Source organism: Dicentrarchus labrax, unplaced genomic scaffold (assembly GCF_905237075.1).
Source record: "Dicentrarchus labrax unplaced genomic scaffold, dlabrax2021, whole genome shotgun sequence".
Classification (NCBI taxonomy): Eukaryota; Metazoa; Chordata; class Actinopteri; family Moronidae; genus Dicentrarchus; species Dicentrarchus labrax.
Genome location: NW_026136722.1, coordinates 581,100 through 601,711, shown reverse-complemented (window position 1 = coordinate 601,711; position 20,612 = coordinate 581,100). Strand labels below are relative to the sequence as shown.

Sequence of the window (20,612 nt, the reverse complement as noted above, 5' to 3'; positions counted from 1 at the left end):
TGTCTGTTTATGAACATTCATTTGTAGGTCTCTCTCTCTCTCTGTCTGTCTCCCTGCCCATCATTCCCGGTGCCCTTCCAACCACCCATCAGCCCATTCGACTCTTTGCCAGGATGCCCGTCCTTACTTCACCCCCCCACCCTCCCTCTCTACTGTTAATTATTATTATAGTGAGTAGTGAGTAGATGGACGATAGATGGATATTAAGTATTCCCAAGGCTGAGGACATCACTTGACATTACTATATTTATCCAGGGAGGCAGGCTGAGGATGTCTAATAACAACAATAACAACTGACTTATTGCATACATGTTTTTTAATCAAATCGTGCTATATTATCAATCTAAAATAAAGAACAGAAAACAAAGAAAAAAATGCTATCAGAAGAGTCAATTTACTATGAAACTAAGGCTATTATGCAGCAATTAAAACACAGATGACATTTTGATAATGAGTTTCATTGATATTAAACTGCCGTTATTGATAATATGATTAACTCATAACAAACAGTCACCATTAATTGATGACACACAGTGCATGTTGCCCAGCACTGAGCCTAGTGCACAATGTTTATCTCTTTTTAATGACCAATCATTTAGCTTTCTTGTTCACTGCTGTCAGGATTTCATCAGGTGGGATTTTCCTTGAGCTCGACTCACAAGAGGTCTAATTGTATTGGATTCATTTTGGAACTTGGATCTTTATTTATATATATATATACAGATGGGTGACAATTTAAAGGAAAAACCAACACAAACCTAGTTTGTTCGTTCTAGTCTCTGGAACGCTTTTGCATCCGCACATAGGTGCTCAGCTGATTCACATCATTTTCATCCTAATCAAACCAATCAATGACTATTTGTGTCCTGTATGAAAGCATCTGCGTCATGTTAAAGCTGTGTGCATGAGGCTGAAGTAACAGTGGAACTTTAACTTAGTTCCTACACCAGTAACTTACCATTATTTCCAATGGCAAGGGGCATGTCATTAGCTAACATTATGTTATGTTTCAGGTTACATTAGAATAATACCTGTTCAGGCGGGTGCTACTATATCAGAGGTTTTCAATCGACTCAAAGAGTTTTAGTGTTAGCATTTGCTTACGTCAGCTAGCTACAGCTGATAAAATCTGCTAGCGGCTATCAGCCAGAAATCAGATGGCTGCTTTTGTTTATTTCTGTGTGAAACCAAAGGTTATTGAGGATATCCAGAGGTAAATCTGCCACTGTTATCACTGTAAACTGTATTTGTGCTGTGCTAAAACAGGAATTCTGCTCGAGCATTAAAGCTGGACAGGCGTAGCAGCAGTAACTAAGGAGGGTGGATTTAATCAATGCTCAATTTAACGGGGAAACCTTCCAGATCAAAAGTCTTATCTAAACTCTCAACACCAAGTGCCCTTATGACTTCTGAAAATGGCCAATAACTGATCTTTCTGTCTGGGACCCATTGGGCGCCTCTGGGTTCAGGTCACAGCTCCCAGAGAAGCACTGACTGCCTTGAAGTCAGTTTATCTGGCTTTCTGTCTCTCCGTCTGCCTTTTAATCTGTCCCCCTCTCTGTCCATCAGTCGATCTGCGTCTATCTGACAGAGTATGACCACATGTCAGCCAGTCCACAACCATGTCAGTGGGCAGAAATAGACAGGCGGCCTGGCAACCTGCTTTCCTCATGGGGCCTCAGCACTGACAGCTCCGGCCCTTCAGGACCACATCTAATGTCACACACTGTTGACACTTTCTCAACACTCACTCACTCCCATCGCTTTTTGCACACTTCCCTTTTATTGTTTTATGGGATGTGCACGCACCGCGTGGCGTATTCTTTTTCTACATCTTGGGAACTGCTGCTTATGTGTTCATACATCTCTCAGGACATGTTTAAATGTCACAACACCCTCATGTCAACCTGCTATGTTATAGCTGAACGGCACTGTGGCGGCCATAAAGCCTTTTTTCTTGCCTGTATACTGGCTATAGCCTCAGTTTGAAGGCTAAATCTGTCTCCCTGTCACAGATACGCACACATACGCACATATACAAAGAAAATCACAAACAGTGCAGACATAGAGTGTCCACAAGCAGGCAAATTGATTGGAGAACGTAACAGCAGAACTACCGTATCACTAGGTATTTTTGGAAACAGCTTATTATTGTCAGTGATGTCAGATTGGGTGGTTACGTTACCACAGTCTGTGCAGCAGTGGTGTGTAACTCTGATCAGGAAGAATAGAGACAGAAAAGCTGTTAGTGAGAGAGAGAGAGAGAGAGAGAGAGAGAGAGCTGAGAGCGCCATGGAGGGAAAAGAGGGACGGAATGAGCTGAGAGAAAAAGTCAGACAGCAGCAGAGACACAAAGATAAAGCAGCAAAAGAAACTGAAAAAAAACTGAAGGGAGCAGAGAGTTAGGAAGAGAGTCAGAGGAGGCTGAAATTGTGAGACAGAAAACACAGAGAAGCAAGGGAACAACAGCACGAAACAAGGAGGAAAGGGAAGGAAGGAGTAGGGTGGGAGGAGAGATGGTTCCCCAGAGCGCCACTTAAGGAAGGCATCAGTGGAATTACCCATGAGAATTGGAGGCTCTTCATCACACATGGTGCAAATTATTAAGTGTGCCTAGTAAGCAAATTCACCCCACAGCAAGCGTGCACCTTCTGCTGAACCCTGAGCTGCTGGATTCACCCAGAGCACACACCACCACACCATCAGTCACACGCTGTGCTGTGGTGTCGTTTCGCAGTGCGTTAGTTCAGAAGTTAGTGTGGTTGACTGCCACTACAGGCTACATGTGGCTTTTATGATGTTGAGGTTGAAGCTCAGAAATAACGCTTGGCTGAATGATTGAGTTCTACAGTTGAATGCATAATGTCTACAAATATCATGCCACTATCTGCTTTTCTACAGCCTACAGCCTACAGAGTCTTCATCCTGGATACCTCAGGGCCAGTGTAGCTAAAATCTATCTTTTCACATGGCAAAGAAATTGCTACAGTCAGGATATCGATGCATCTGCAATAACACACATAATAAAAACAACAAATTAGTAGTCTTTCTGATGCTTTAGCAACTTGTTATGAAGGTGAGGCTGCTATCAGTGCAGGTTTTACACACTGTCACTGCTGAAGCTGTTAAGTAACATCTTACCATCCTGTTCATCTTATTGGCAGCGGAAAGCATTGACAGATCCTGCAGCAGCAGTGCTGTGAGCAGAAGCTAAGCCATCTGCGTGCTGACTTATATTCAACATGCGACTTCAATGCATACTACCATGTAACATTATATTTTGCAATAGATATATTTACATATAAACAGAGGCAGACATCTTTTTAACTATACAAAAAAGATGATCCACTACGTTTACGTTAGTCTATATGCACTGTTTCCTATTCATCGTGCATTAAATGGATGGATGACACAATCTGTCATTATGTCCCGTATGATTAATCCCATGATAAGTCAATGTTAACTGAAAGAGGTTTGTGTGTGTGTGTCCATCACCGCAGCCACTCCGCCAGCTCCACTTTGTAATCATCCAGGCAGTACATGAGCTAGTCACGATTAGACTCTGTGGCCACATAAATCAAGAGGGAAGTTGTTGTGTGATTTACATAGCTGATATGGTGATATATCAAACTTTATAGAGTGGAACTCTAATTTGGAGCAGACAAACTGATACAAACGCACACACACAACCATAGTTTCACCCTGGCCTACGAATAAACACTCTGGCGGTCCGCCATGTGAGGTACACATAAAAGCACAAACACACAACCCATTTGATTACACTCACCCATTATTTTCTCATGCAAATCAAACCATGAACCAATCGCACATTTCCCAGACAAATGCACACAGACTTTACACAAAAAGGCACAAAACACACTCACTGGCACACACACACACACTCACAGGCTAGCAAACACACTCCTAACTCCCATTTAGAGTAAATCATCCATGGATGCCAATAAGGGAGCAGAGGTAAAAAGTTTGAGTTACGGTACTTGAACGACACAACGATCTCTGGCCTGGCAACCATTTCCCAGAAACTGCTGAGGACAGGCAGCAGTGTAATATCTCCCCTGTACTGTAAATCAACAAGCCAAACACCAACAAATTATCAGGCTCATACATCCAGCATAAATCTACTACCTGCGCTGAGGTTTACCGTCCTACAGAGAGTAAAATAGACTGAAGTCGTGGAAAGTTCTATTAGTACTCTTGGTGGCAACATCGCAAACAGTTACAGGTTTGATTCCCGCTGAGAGGTGGCCTTTCTAAAACTGTCTGTCCACCCCCAAGTACTGAAAGTGGAGTTACATGACGCAGTCTGACAGGTGTGCCTGACAGATTGCGTGAGCAGGATGTGTGGTTAATGCACCCCAACTTAGATGTCACTTTGGTTCTACATTTGACCTTCAAAGGTTAGAATGACCTCCAGTGGTGTTGTGGGGGGAGAGCGGGGGAGAAACGCACCTTCACTTCTTATTAGGAAAGGTCAGTTTGTTTCTTGTCTTGCAGAAAAAAGCCAAATAGCTAACTGAAAATAACATTTGGGAAATAACATTTCAAAGGCTCAGTGTTCTTTCTGTGCTGTCAAGTACGGCAAGTTTAGATTTAGATACTGCCGCCTCTTGGACGAGGGTACATGCCTTCATCTTTGTTTTCATTAGCAGTTACTGACATTTTAGCGTTTTAGTCTGGCCCTTTTGACACTTTAGCATTGCACCATTTTTAGGGAAGAGTTTCAGGCTACTGTATGGCAGGCTAACATTATCACATCAGTGATAAAGCAAGAACACAACTAAAACAACACAAACATGACATTGCTGCTAGCCAGAGGTGCTGTTAGCACTGCAACCACAAACTCAAACCTCACTGACTTTTTACTGAGTGTGAAAGCTCATTCTTGACATTGGGATAGTAATTTTAAAAAGGTCCACTTTGTATTTTCCAGAACATTTAATTGCATCTCAAAGTCTTCATTAACTGATGATGAAGATTGCAGAATAAAGGTTTTTACTTTCTTACAGCGAGACAATGTAACTTTTGAAAGAACAAAGACGACATTCTTCCACTTACAAATGAAAAGCTGCATTCTTAAGCAAAAAAACGCACCATTGCTCAGGTTTAAACACAAAGGAGTTACTGCCTCACTTGGTCTGGTATAACTAGTGGCTTATGGTGACTAATGTTAGAAAACTTTAGATAAAAAATGCAGTAAATGTGACATTATTCAGTCATTTCAGTGACTTTACTACGATCCACAGTACTAACTGTCACAGGTTTCTCAAATGTCACAACAGTAAATTACTAACTACATGTATGTTACCTTAATAGCACTGTTAACCTCCCTAGCTGAGTAATCATCAGAGAACTACCCCTGCAGAATCCAGGAACAGTGTGAGAGTTAGGCATCTGATTCAGACTGGGGCTGCCTATATAGAAAATGCATTCATGCTTCTTTTAAAGCACTTTAGATGAACATCAACCAAACGCTGCATGTAATATAACTGTTGTACTTAGAAAAGGGCTCAGGATTTTAGCTCAAAGCAAGCAAACATCTTTCCACACAAAGATTATGTCAGACAAAAATTAGATCTACTTTAATTCCCTATTCTGACTCAGTTTCCTATAGCTGCCATACACTTACGGAGACTCTGGCTCAAATCCAGACAAATTAACCAGAACCTTGACAAAATTTCATTGCAACCTGACTGCTTGCTATCACGTCACTTCGCCTGTCAGCCTTTTTTAGGCTAGTAGCCACAATTAGCAAGCTTGCTGTCAGAGATAGAAAAATGGAATGGCACCTTCAAAAACTAGCCAAGCAATGATGGGATAACGCTGAAAAAGTGCACTTTTGATGAAAAGACTGGAAAATACTTTACACTGTATCTGAGAGAGAGAAGCACGAGTGTGCATCATTATAAGTGAAACAGCTAGTGATTGTGAAGTGTGGTAAAATGCAACTACAACACACAAAACTGAACCGTCTGTAAACGTCATATCAAGCTACCAGCTGAATAACTGTGAAATGAATTGGACAACAAGATTGGGCATTTCCAACTATGAATACAGTGAAACAGTCAATCACAGCAAAATCAGCACACACTTACATCAGTATGTCAGCCTGCACATCACACCTCTTGTACCAAAGTTTAAAGACTTGGTTACAGAGCAAAGGCTAATGCAGAAATCACCTTTGTGTACAAGATTTTAAACCTTAACTATGACTTGCTTAATCCAACCTTCCTGGACCTCTGACACTGTGGAAATTCTGGACCTTCACGACTCATATTTGAGTACACCTACTATAGCAGATTACCTACCTGTGGGGAACTCGGCAGGCACTACAACAGTGTCTCCAGCTACCAGCGAGGGCACTATCCATGTATAGCCATAGCCAGTGATCCCAACGGAGTGGGCCACCTCGAAGATGGTGTTGGCCTCTTCCTTTGTGCAGTAGAGAAGAATGACGGGGCTCTGGAGCTTCTTCAGCTGGTTTTGGATCTTTGAATCTCCGTCATCTACGGACATGTCAAGTAGTATAACTTCCTCCAGTTCCCAGCCCACAAAGCTGTTCTCGATGGTGCTACGGATCTGGATGGGACAGAAGAAGAAGAGGCTGGTCATAACACAGCAATTCTCAAACAATCTTTGATTATATATTTATATTTTGGGGGGCTTTAATTGCATTCAATTGATAGTGTTAAAATAGTAAAAACATTCTGAGGTGACAAAGAAACAGAACAATTCGTATTTTCTTTTAATATACACTAATGAAAACACCTATGAATATCATATTCCCTTTGCGCCAATAGACAGTGTTAAATGTTACACACTGGACCTCTTAATCTTTATCTTAAACACTAGGGAGTGTTTCATGCGTATATCAATTCTGTCATTTATTGGCAAAGTGTCTTTAATCAGCATCATATAATAAAATGTTACATGTTTCTTTGTACAGTACATTTCCCAGTACAGTGGGGCTGCAATATTTCTATTGTGACACTAAAGTGATCAGAGATGGAAGCTAATTCATCTTCTGCTCTGTGTCATCTTGCCTTTATGTCCTGATTATTTGTGCATGTTGTCTCAGCTGAGTGCGGTTACCTTGGTGACAAAGTCCTGGTAACCAGGGTAGTACGTGGTGACGATGGAGAAGATGTACCAGTCGTATTCCTCCATGATGTTTAGTATGACCGAAGCCTGCTGCTCGATGGAAGGGCCAAATTGAAAGAACATGGAGTTGTCATCCTGAAAATGACAGAAGCACACAGAAGAACAAAGAAGCAGAGTGTAAATGGTTATGTAACAATATTGGCCTGAACTTTAATTTAGTTGGCTTTACACACAGAGGAGAAGAGATACTACTTAAAGGACGGCGGTGGTTTTGTAACATTATTGGTGCGAACATTAATTTAGACGCCTTTATTCTCTCGCTCGCAGAGGAGAAAGGCGAGAGGACACCAGTGGGCTTGTAATGATACCGGTCATGATTTTCATTAGTTGCCTTTATGACTCCTTTAATGAGTTTGTACACGGGGGTGGCTGGAGCAAATTCTGGGGACTCAAAGCTGCTGTCCTCAATCTCATCGATCATTTTCATCAATTTGTTTCATTATAGCCGTGTTGGAACAATGCAATTTCAATGTAACCTGCAACCAGCTAGATGATGAATGCACTTGAAATGGCACACAACTGCCCTGAACATACTGTCAGTAACAAAACCCCTTCGCTTGGAGAGGCTAAATCTAAATATGAGAGATACAGAATGTACAGCAAACCAAACAGTAGTACAGTTAAGATGCAGACACTCCAATAAACATCACTCACAGACTGATATCCAAGCCTGCCACCAGTATTGAAATGGAATATTGAGCTGGACAGAAGAAGAGGAGGAGGTGAGAAATGCGAGTCTAGACAAGACTCTGCAGTTCTGCGACATGAGCTTGTTACTGTGCATGGGTGAGTCAGTCTGTGAGCCCAACTTCTGTGTACACGATGTACAGTAGTGTGTTTATGTTCTTGGACATTCATGCTCCTAATCTGGCAAATTATGTGAATGGGAATGGTTTTGTGGACTCTTTGTGAGGAAAATCTGTGGTAGCTGACAGCCATGACAGGCAGGCAGGCAGGGTGTTGAAATCTCTGGCTTCTTGGGACTCTGCGCTCCACTCAACATCAAAGACTAACCTGCCCATCCCAGGGGACGCACATGGGTTGATCTGGTACCTTGTTTCTGCTTTAATGAGATCGGCACCATGCCGTTGAGGTGGCATGTTGAGAGGTACAATGCGCATGTGAAACACTTGCCGAACGCTCTTTCAAATAATGAGTGTAATGTGCTGCATCCGTGATGTTGAAAACACGTCGTTATCATCTCATGCTGTGTGAAACGCAATGTGCATCTAATGCTGAGTTCAATGCAGAGGCTGTGTTTCGAAATCATGAAATAATGATGCGCACACTGATGTTGTACTCGCGTTTCTCGGCTAACTTGAATCCATTTGTTCCTCAACTTTCTATCTCTTCTCTGCCTCTTTCTCTCTCATCCTTCATCCATCTCTATCCATTTCTCCTCTTGCTCTGCCATCCCATTTATACCAGTGGAATTACTGCCAGGGCACAGTTATAATTGAATTTCCAGATTCGTGCACTCCCGCTCCCCCCTTTATCCTCTATACAGCACCCCACCACCCTGTCCTCCTCCCCCCCCCATTTCCTCTGGCTTCCTCTCTCTATCGCTGTCTTCTTAAGAGCAGTATTAATGTACTGTCCAACACACTCATTCAGAGTGCCAGAGGTCTGCAGAATTTTCATTAGCCTTGAGAAAAATACATGCTAAAAGAAGAGCAAGACAGACACAGAAGGAGGGAAAGAAGCAGGGTGAGAGATATGGTAGTAAAAAAAAAAAAAAAAAAAAAAGACAAACACTGGAGGGAGCGGGTTGAATGATAAGAAACCTTGAATAAAATGAAGTGCTGCAAAACACCTCTTCATTTACAGCAACAATAATTAGGGTCTGGCCACATTATCACCTCTGTTGGCACAGGGTGATCGATTAGTGAGTATTAAAATTCCCAGAGGGGGTAGCGAGGCCAGCGAGTCAGCCAGCCAGACGCACGAAGCCAGCCAACAAGGCTTTGAATACGCTCCTGAGCCGGTCACTGTCTTCTCTGTGGATCCACGGCTGACGTCAGTGCTGGCTACTGTACACAGACAACAATACACTACAGCACACAATACAGCAGGATGAATGGCCAGTGGAGACAGGGGAGAAAGAGAGAGAGAGAGACAGAGAGAGAGATGGAGAGATACGGTGAGAGATAGAAAAAGAGCAGATAAAACCGTAGAGGAGGGAGCAGATAAGAGAAAAGAGAAAAACAGAGAAAACTAAAGGGAGAGAAAGGAATTAAGCAAGCGAGAATAAAAGATAGAGATGTACAAAAAGCAGCGAGGATGTAGCTGAGATTTGAAGCCTCCGGAGGGACAGAGGCAGAGGACAATGTGGTGACAATAGGATGAATGGAGAGGAAGAGGGGCAGGCTGGCAGACGGCTGTGATCCTGTATGGAGCGAGTGAGCAGTGAAGGGGCAGGAAGCCAGGAGTCAGTGAAGGAGCAGGCAAACGGAGGTGTGTGTGCGTGTGTGTGTGTGTGCCAGGCCGTGCGCGTGTGTCAGCCAGTCAGCCAGCCATTTAGGCAGGAGGAGGCTAAGCCTGAGTTGTTCAGCCACAGAGGACTGCTGCTGTCAGAGAGAGGAAGAGAGAGACGGGACACGTGTGCCCTCCTCTACGGGAAGTGTGTGTTTGTGTGTATGTGGGGATAGAGACATATCTATGTGCCATTCAGTGTGTGTGTGTGTGTGTGTGTGTGCCAGGTTATGTAGTTTGTATGTCTGTAAAAATGCATATGTGGGTGTTTGTGCCTCTAATTTTGCCTGTGTGACTGCGTGTCCGTGTTTGTTTGGTCTCAGTAGGGCTCTCTGTTACATATGTGTGTGTTTTTGTGTATGTGTGTGTATGTGTGTAGTCCACGGTTGACAGGCCTTGGTCTGCCAGAGTTGCCTGCTCTGCCCCAGAGCCTCCAAATGAGTGCACTCACACACTCCTGGAGCAGTTATTTGACTTGCAGGGGAGAGAGAGTCAATAACTCAGGTATTTCAATTACACACACAGGGGCACATCAGTGACTGCAAAAGAAATAGACCCACTTCCAATCTTGCTCTAGAATATGCACAACTACACACACACACACACACACACAAATTTTAATGGCTTTAATCGCAGACACTGACATCCTCGCACACATATATACACACATCCATACACGGGCACTCAAGCACGCACACACACACACACACAGCTGCATTCAAAAACGCACCCTCAAATACGCACTCTAACACACACAATGCAAAACACAAAATGACAAATATACACTGCAATCACAGGCTAATACTGCGGTGTTGCTATCGACACACACAAGCACTTATACACACAGCACACGCACACATAACAGCGTGATAAAACTACACGAGGCATCCTGCTAAACTGCTAAACTGCTAAGTGCATTGTAAAGTGATCACATAAAGCAAATAAAGGGAAACATGGGAACACACTTTCACAGGTCAAGTGCATACACACGTTTACACTTACATTCGCTGCACTCTGCACACGCTGAGTTCAAATGTAACCACAGGAAAAACTACAACATAATGTAGTACTGTGCCATTGTATGAGCTGCAGAAACCGTGCTCCCTCTGTGTTTTGATGACTGACAGCTGACATTGTGGTGAACCTACACAATAAACCCAGAGAATACATTATTGTCAAATAACTGTTCACGTCAGTTGGTCCTAGGCTACGGCTTACTGGTAAAGCAAAGCAGCACATTTCCAAAGTGGTAAAATATAGTGCCAAGATTTAAAGTTTGTATTGTCCCAAAAAGGAAACATTATAAGTAACTATGTTATGTGTTAATGACAGTTTGTTGCTGTTGCATTCTGAGGATGAATATTTACAGTGACGTTGGTTTGTACTGATGTCATTTGTGATTTAAAGCAACATTATGTAACTTTTCTACATTAAAATAACACTGTAAAATGATTTTGATGCTACACTGAGTTGTAATAGGGTGAATGGTGCCTCTGCCATTCCTTGCACTATGTAACTTTGTGCTCCGAGGAGTTGAAAGCAAACAGCACTATGTCACTGATTCTGATGTCCTCTGGGTGCTCCGCCTCAACTCTCTGTAATTTACAGTGTGTCCTGATGGACAGTAAAGTAACTGCTGATGAATGTAGCTGCTGTTAGCTTAGCCGTACTGCTTGAGACTGGTTGTTTAGAGCACCAGTGGAGTGCCACGTTCATATGTGGTCCAAATCAGATACAGGTCAGATTTTTTGCAATGCGACCTTAGAGTGAAGAGTCATATCAGAATTCCTGTGTGTGTGTGTTTTTACGTCACTCTCGTTATACAGGTCACTTCAGAACAATGACCTGTTCACACTGGAATGAGATATGGGCCAGCCTAACAAAAAAAAAATCTAAAAGTTAAGGGCTAAGGCCTGCAGTGTGAATGTAGCCTAAGAGGTCATATGCATTTTGGATCGGGTCTAAATGTCCCCTGGGTCTATTCGTATTGGGTAAAACAGTGCATCTCTATTTTTTAAATATTAATTCTTGAACGTCGGGGTCAGGACAGGTAGGTTCTTCAGATCGGGCACAACCTTTTGAACTTGTTAAGACCTCTAATAAATACTTGTGGTATAATGCACAAGAAAAAGAGATAAACCCTCAACTTCTGTGTCATGTGTTATTTTAAGATCACTGCTTGTATCCGAGTGGATTATACCTTACAGTTCTACAGAACTACCACAGATAATGTGGGAGAATGCAGAACGGGGGCTTACATCCTAATTAGCCCTTATAAAAGTACAAGGTTGTCATTCCCTTTGCAACAATATTGATTTCAAACCTTAAGTGTATTATATACCATAAAGGTATTTTTCTTTGTGAGGACGTAGCAATGAGGCAAATACAGAACGAAACAGTGAGAGTGGAGGAGAGACAAAGACTGAGATAGAAAGGTAGAGCAAGAGAGATGATGGTGTCTGTTGCTGGGAGCTTTTTGGCAATGCATATTTCTATCCTTCCTATAAAGGCTTCTTTGAACTTGAGCGGGGGGGGTTGCTATTGACTGCTGCTGCACTGCCTGATGTAAAAAGAAGCCAGCCAAAGAGAGAGAGAGAGAGAGAGAGAGAGAGAGAGAGAGTGAAAGAGGATGGAGGGATGAAAAAGAGAGTGGGAGGCAGGAGGAAAGAGGGAACAGCTGGCCTTCACTTGAATATAGTGAATTTAAAAGACAGTGTGCTGGAGATATAAACTCACCACAGCCACAGGCATTCATACACACACGCATAGTGGAGATGGATAACACACACACACACACATATATAAGTGCTGAAGCGCATTCATTTCTGATAAAGCCTGCGAGCACAAGCCGCAATCACCAACGGGCGCTGAAATTACGTATTGATGACAAGCCCTCCTCTCTGCTCCCCCTTCATTCCTCTCTGTCCCTTGTTCGCTTCTCTGCCGCTTCACACACACACACACACACACACACACTTATCATCTCTACCTCAATTAAACCTCCCCTCACTCCGTGTATCTCTTTTTCCCTCTACTCCGCTCTTCCCGTGCCTCATCATCACATTTCTTATCATGGAAGCCTACTTATCTTTAATCAAACACATACAAGCTTAATTAGCTTGCACATTTGTCAGACCATCATCTAATTAACAGTGACCTTATTTTAAGTACTTTTTGAACCTTAATTAAAAAAAGCACAGGTCTTCATTAAAATATTTGACTAATTTTGCCTGAACATGATTTTGATTGCAGTGTGGCTTCCCTGTCACTGCCACCGCACCCTTCCAGGAGGAAAGGAAAGTAGAAAAGAATTACAGAAAGAAAGAAACAAAAGTCCCAAAAGAAATTGGAAGAACAAATTAAACTGTGTGAGACACAATGCAGGAGAGGGTGTTTTGTGTCACATCTTGACATAATCAGACAGTGTCTGAATGGAAGTTAATACCACTTAACACTCAGACACAGGCGCAGACACACGGATGCACAGATCGTTTCTCCCTGGCCCATTTCTGCTCTAAGTTTAGCAGGCGACCCACCGAGGGGCCTCTGCAGTCTGATGCTTTTCCTGCTGCTGCTCTTGTTTATCCCCTGGTCCTTGTAGAACGGTAATAGTTCTTTCACTGTGTGTGTGTGTGTGTGTGTGTGTGTGTGTGTGTGGTGTGTGTGTGTGTGTGTGGTAGAGTTAGACTAAGGAGACTAAATAGGGTGAGCTGGAGGGAACGGCGAGTCTACAAAATATATGGACGTAGTCTGGCTTTTATATCTGCGTATGTGTCTCCAAATATGTATAGCTGGGTGAGGCTAAGTGATAAATAATAAGGTTTCAAGTGCCCCACGTATGTACAAAAAACTCTGAGGGTAGTTTGGAGGATGGTGTCTTTTTTTAAAGAAACAAGTGTAGCCTGCCCGACGAACCAGCTTACATTGTGCCACAAGAAATAGGGGGAGGTAGAGTACATGCAACAAGGGTCTTCCAGCTGGGAGTCAAACCGTGGACGTTGCACACACTGTGTAACATTTCCCACAGTCTCTGTGTTAGCAGGCTCTGTTCTGCTCTTCATTTGATTTGCAACCTAAAATGAACACATTATCCCTGATAGCCATACACTCGCAAACACATTGGTGACACTATTTGGAATTACAAACAATAAAGCGTAAATCTGACCTCTGTCTTGCTGTCTTTTAGCACAAAATCATGAATATAGCCGCCAAGCGCATATTTAACGTCACATTGAAGACAGTTACAGGGCTCTTGTTTTAAAATCAGCTGTTTATCAGCGACTTCACGTAACTCAAGGAGCTAACATTAGCTTAATTAGCTAGCTACAGCTAATGAAAACTGCCAGCTAATTGTCATTTCAGCTGACAAAATCAGTCGTCGTCGACTATGTTTAAACAAATGATTTAACAAATATAAAATTTCAAGTGGTAAATCTTCCTGTTATGACGGTAGGCTGCCATGTTGAAAACCAAATGGCAAAAACAATGACTGTTGGCAGAACAAGAGTAACAAAGGTTGGGTTAGCAAACACTCATCTCCCTTATACCTTCCACAGCCGAAAACTAGACACGCTCACACAAGTTACAACTCACAGGCTTATTTACGCTCATTTAATACAAGATCTGGAAACAAAATTCACCTGGACTAGTCAGTAGGGTTGGGTATCGTTTCAATTCTGATTCTGCTTATCATTTTGGTTCTAAGTGATTCTGGACTGGACGCTCTCGGAGCATTGGGGACTGCTGGTGTTGCTAGCACAGCACACATCTCTTGTCACTACATTTCTCATCTATTTCTCACTTGCTTTCCTCAGCGCTCCGCATCAGTCGCTCACATCCATTCAGCCACCCGCTCCCTGCTTTGCGCTGCGTTCAGGAACCAACTTTTTTTTTCATGGGTACCTGATTTTTGGCATTTCGGATTCGGTTCTAACCTGCAACCAAATTTCGGTTCCCAACCCTAATAGTCGGTAAACGTCCAGAGGATAATGTTACTTGCTGCCTAATTCTGCTCCAAATTCTTGAACCTTGTCAACCAAAAAAATGAATCGACAGGTGTTCAATTGGCTTATGTTACTGTAAGGAAGTAGAGAACTGTCAAACATACAGTGTAAAACCTGTTTGAAATGATGTCTGACTCAAGCCAGTCCATCCACAGCCATACCAGACCACAATGACCAGGACTATTTTCCTAAGAAGAATAAAACCCCTCAGTGACTCAGTAAAGCACGACTCAGATGTACCGATTTAACCTTTATGACCCCAAAGTCACCAAAAAGTGGACCTGAAAGAGAACCAGGTGTTGAAGAGACTGATCTTAACAACTTGTACAGATTCATGTCAAACTCCAAAGCTCCTGAGAAGATAGGACTATTTGTGTCATCCTATTGTTTTATAATAAGCCTTCTGCTGCTTTTCAGTCCGTTTTCGACTAAGCAACTCTTATAAAGAGAGCTTTAACATTTTCCTCCGCCAAGTGGGAGGATAAGTCACAGGGGTGGGAGAGGAAGTGGGGACAGTGAAGACGCTGAGGTTCAAGAGGACCACAGAGTGTCCCAAGGCGGCTGTAAAGTGGTTTAGGGAGTCAGGGAGGTGAGCACGCTTCTGTAGTCAGACATATTTCTTCCTGTCCCTTGCTCTAAACGGAGGGGTGGTGGTGGTTGGGGGGGGTGACGGTGGGCTGAAAGGGAGGGAAGAGAGACAGAGAGAAGTGGTAGGGAGTGAGGGAGCGACGAGTTGGGGGGGGGCAGTAAGGTCCAGATGAGGGATGTTATTAATCCATTTATTCCCCCTCCACTCTCTCCGTCTGTCCTCTGCTATCTCTTCCACTCCTGTCATATCTACTGATTTCAATCTCCTGCTCCGGCTTGCCCTCAACTCTCGGCTCTCCATCTCTCCCCCTATTATCCCCCTCTCTCCCTCCTTCCCTTCCCGCTCGCCTTTTTTTTCCCCTCCTTCCTCCTCTCCATTCTTTGACAACCTCTGTAACTTTTTCTTTCCTTCTCACCTTAGCCCCCCCTGCTAAGTCTGTCTCTGCTCTCTCCTTCTGTCGCTCTCTTCCTCATTCCCTCTCTTCCTCCTTCGTTCTCTCCATCTATCATGCATCCCAGGGTGCACCTGGGCTGTGCTGTCAGTTGTAGGCCCAGAGCCATCATCATGCTGGGGCTGTTTCTCGCCACTTCACACTATGAAAACTGAATCCCCTCTCTCGCACTCGCACACAAACACACACATCTCACATGAATCCGCTATCAGGGTTTCGTCACCTCGCCTCACCCCCAATTTCACAGTTTATCTACGACACATCTACGGCAACAAAGCTAGGGGGCCCAGGTCAACGTTTACTCTGTCTTCAGCCTATAGAAACGAGTGGAACATGCAACCAGCCGTTCTTCAGAGGGAAGAGAAAGAGCGAGGGGTGAGGAGGAGGAGGAGGAGGAGGAGGAGAGAGCAAAGGGAAATAGAGTGAGAGTACAGTTGATATGTGCTTCTGTGTTCTTTTCCTGGCAACACGATAAAGGCTCGCTCTCAGTCACTGTCAGGGGCGAGACCACCCTCTCTACCTCCGTTCCCCCCTTCCTCCTCCTCCTCCTCCTTCTCCACCTCCCCCTTGCCTCTCCATTCCTATCCCTCCCAAAGCCAAGACTACCCCTCTCTATCTCCCTCCTCTTTTATCTCCATCACTTTCCCTACCCCCTGCATTTTACATTTACATTTCAGGCATTTAGCCGGCGCCCTCATCCACAGTGACCTAACAAGTGCAACTGCAGAATAAGCCTCGAGTCCTCGTTCTCCGACACCTCAAGAAGCGGGGGGCGCGGGGGTCGACGCCGCAGCTGCTTGATGACAGATGTAACAAATGTTCTGTATCACTGGAATGATGAGAGGGAGAAATTACTAGGAGGTACACGCTAAAGAGAAAACTGAGAAAGGTTTATGTGTTCCCTCTCTCAATCGCCTCAGTCCTCTCTCATCTCTAGTTCACACAGACCTCCCCGTCTCTGCCTCTACTACCTCATCCCTCACTTGTGAGGCTCCCCCACTGAGGACTCCTTTCATTCACTGTGATTAAAATTAAAATTCAAATCTTCTTTATTGGCGTGACAGTGGCGGGGGGTTGTCTCCACAACAGAACATGTTAGAAGACGGCTAAGACAATAAGCCAATCTGTATGCTTCTCTTCTCCTAGCTCACTCCTTCCAGTCTTCCCTCCCTGACTAACTAACCCGTTTTTTGCTGCGTAAAGCCGTGCACAAGCACTTAAAACCCTCCTCTCCTCCGCACGCCGCCCTCCCTCCTTTTCACAGTCTCTTAAGATGCTAACGCGTAGAGACACTCCCTCATTATGTCACCGTGAGATTCGTTCTTGGTGTGAACTTGTGGTTACCTGCGACCGTGTGTGTGCATGCATGTACCCGTGTGTGTGTGTGTGTGTGTGTGTGTGTGTGTGTGTGTGTGTGTGTGTGTGTGTGTGTGTGTGTGTGTGTTTGTCCTCATTAAAAGAAAGTGGAGCCAGTGAAGCTTTAAAAAAGACAAGAGAGCCAGAGTTGCATGTAGCACAGATGTGAGAGGTTGTTTAGCTTTAGGACAGATGAAGTCAAAACTTGCCGCGGGACTTTTGAATATTTCAGTCTGTATCATTCCTAATCCTAGGATTCACTCACCTCCTCCGCATCCCTCCATCTCTTTCTCAGTTAACTTTCATGAAATTGAACCCGTTTTTGATGCTTTTTATGGTCTGTATTCTGCTGACCTCTATACATATTTGTTTTCATCGTTAATGGTGGAGTCCACCATCCCGGCACAGGATTGGGAGGATGCAGTGTATAATCCAGCAGTATTCTTTGTAATTTTATCTCACTGATATCAGCCTCACTGTTCACTGTCCTACAGCTGTATCAGAGCTGTATTAATGACTGTCGATGCAAACCAAACAGCAGCTGCAGTTTCACATTAAAAGCAAATATAGTTCAAATAGCACCGAACTGGTGAAACAAAGGGTGAAACAGTTCTGCTGTGTGGAGAACTACTGCCATTGTGCCCACCATCAAATCAGGTCATTCTGTATTATTGTGAATTTGTTTGTCTGCCCTGTAAACAGATACACCATTTGCTCTTCTGCTGATGCCGTAGCTGCTGAAGGAGTGTTTGCTGAAGTATTGCTGTTACCATGGTAACCACAGGTGTCATCAAAACAACCAGGACTGAAAACCGTACCCCCAAATGTTTATAATACAATTACTACACTTTATATACAACACAACATACACTATACATCTGCATCACTCTACAAATACAGTACAGTGTCCTATAATGAGAGAAAACTGCTGGAAATAAACCATTAAAAAAATACAAGACTATATAATATATGACATAAGATGTCGTTTACCAATGCAAGGTAATGGTAAAGGGAAAGAAATAAAGTTTAAATGAACAGAGGAGTCAGATTTTGAGGCCACGTGTCGTTCTGCTGGTTTTCCTCCAGGCCGTGACACGAGCGGACGTATTTTGCCACTTCTACATGTATGGAGATATCGGGTTTCTTAAAAAGTATGTATGTAATATGTAAATATAAGAAGGAGTGTGTCAAATTATTTTTGACACAAAAAAACCTTGTTCTTCCGTCTTTGAATATGCTGCAGTGTAACAAGAATAGCCTGGTTGTGATCACTCTGTCTATATTTAGTTCATGTCTTTCTGCATTCTTGGTCGCTCAGAGAGCCCAAATAATCTGCCAATTGGTATTGTCCAACTATTATTAATTAATACTAAAGTTTAATTTTTGCAGTAGATATCCAGTTGATGTATGTTCTGGTTTATTTCAGCTATAGTTTGTTTGGTCCAATTTGCCCATGTACTGTTACTGTTTGTTTTCTCCTTTTTGCTATTATATTACATTATGTCACAGACCATTTCAATACATTTTAGGCACAATGTCGTTATGCCAGATTAAGTCAAAAGCTTTTTAATAAAAGTTTCAAGGCAGGACTAACTTTTTTTATTTTATATTTGGTTGACATGTCTATTGGTCAAGGTGTGAAGGGTGATGCTGGGCTCTGTTTTTCAATAATGTGGTGTAAAACCACAATCTGAGCTGAGGACAAGAGGTTGCCTCAACAGTTGTTTGGGTCAAATACTATTTCCAGGTTTATGGATTGGTATTATATTCCCTCTGTTCCAGATATCAGGGAAACGCCATGCGTACAATAGGATTAAATAGTTTTAACATTCTTTCTGACCTTCTCTGCTCCTTTTCACTTTTCTCCTCGTTTCCCACTGCTGGGCCCTCTCCTCTTAAAGCCAGTTATATTTAGGATTACACTTGAACCTCTTGCTGCAGCACATATTGGCCCTGTAAGTCAGAAGTTGATGCTTTATGCCGATGGCATTCGACACTAGTAGCTCATCCTGAGAAATCAGTTGTTTATCATTTCCTAAGTAACAGTCCTTTGGCATGTTTATGTGGTATTTAAGTGAACTCTTATACGCCCACCTGTGGATACACTCGTGCAAAAACTCAAAGAAATAATCACAAAAAAAACAACTAAAGATGAAATAACTGTAGTTTCTTCTTCTCAAATTTACCACTTCACTCCTTCTCTCTCTCTCTCTCTAACTCATACACACAAACACACACACACACACACACACACACACACACACACACACACACACACACACACACACGTGTGGCCCGTCTTCCTCCTCCCTCTGTGTGCTGCCGTGACAGGCGTCCTCTGTGGCTGCCAAAGCTTTTTAACCACAACAATATCTAAATGGCACACAATGGCCCATTAGAGTCATCAAGCCGTTAAACCGGCAACCGGCAACCTTCAGCCTGGCAATTAGGAATATTTCATTCACCCTCCCGCCCCTGCACACACACACAAACATACACACGCCACCCATCCATTATTCTCTTCCTGTCTCTCATCCATGTGCTCCCTCTCTCTTTCATCTCTTCCTCCTATTCTGTTTTCCCCCATCCTCTCACCCTCTCTTTTGCACGTGCACACTCTCACTCACGTGCACTAATACCTCACACCAATCCGCTCTCTTTCTCTATCCCCCTGGCTCTTCTGTCTTTCTCTGTCGCCACGGTCGCACTACAACAGCGGCCCACAATCAGTGTCATGATCGATTAACAGATTTCACACTGCTGGACACGCCACTTAAAAAGAATCAGATGAAATGAAAAGAAAGAGCAGGCCGAGATAATAAGGAGAACAGAGAGGCGAGGTTCAGCCCGCTGCAGTCGTGTGCTCTGTCGATAGTAAGTGGATACAGCGGCCACATAAGCACATCACACCTGTGGAAGGACTGCAGAACATGAATGTGAGAGAAGAGAAGTAAAAAGGGAGCGTGCTCTGTGGTGGTACATGCTGCCGATCTAACAGTGGAACGGCTTTGGCAGCAACACCAGTCTGTCACGCCAATAAAGTTCACCTCTGTACGTTTGAACTGAGGGTGAAAAGAAAGAGGAGAGGGACAGCAGGACACAGGACATACTGGCTGAAAAACTGCTGAAATTCATTAATTTTTTTCTTCTATAAGGAGCATAGTGTGAATTTTGACAACCAAGTAGGAGGAGAGATTTAGTTCATTTTAGATTTTCCAACCAACTCAGACTCTGTGTACTTACGGGTTTAGTCCGATACATATATTCGTCATTTTTCCATTAAAAGGTTTAATCCAAATAACTTTATAAAACATGACACCTCAAAACTACCCAACACTGTATTAGTTTAAATTAGCTCCACCTTGACCACCTACGACATGCTGATACATCTGTACTCAACTTTCCTAAAGTACATTTGGTACCACTATTACAGGTCTGTAAATGTAATTTGGTACTTTTACAAAGAAAATAGAGACATCCTTTCTTATTTGACGTTTAGTTACTTGTTTAGTTTAAGTTCATTTCCTGAGTAATTTCCTTGCAAGAACTGTTCCATTTATAG

At 43.2% G+C, this 20,612-nt stretch overlaps 1 protein-coding gene across 4 annotated transcripts in view; it reads right to left on the bottom strand.

Moving 5' to 3' along the window:
- The window catches only part of grin2ba (glutamate receptor, ionotropic, N-methyl D-aspartate 2B, genome duplicate a), a 118,188-nt gene that overhangs the window by 41,199 nt on the left and 56,377 nt on the right, over positions 1 to 20,612 (bottom strand). For all 4 annotated transcript variants that reach the window (XM_051388300.1, XM_051388302.1, XM_051388303.1 and 1 more), the window contains exons 5-6: positions 7,111 to 7,254; positions 6,327 to 6,597 (exon numbers count right to left, since the gene is read on the bottom strand). In XM_051388300.1, coding sequence (XP_051244260.1) covers positions 6,327 to 6,597; positions 7,111 to 7,254 — 415 coding nt within the window. The remainder of the gene's footprint in view (positions 1 to 6,326; positions 6,598 to 7,110; positions 7,255 to 20,612) is intronic.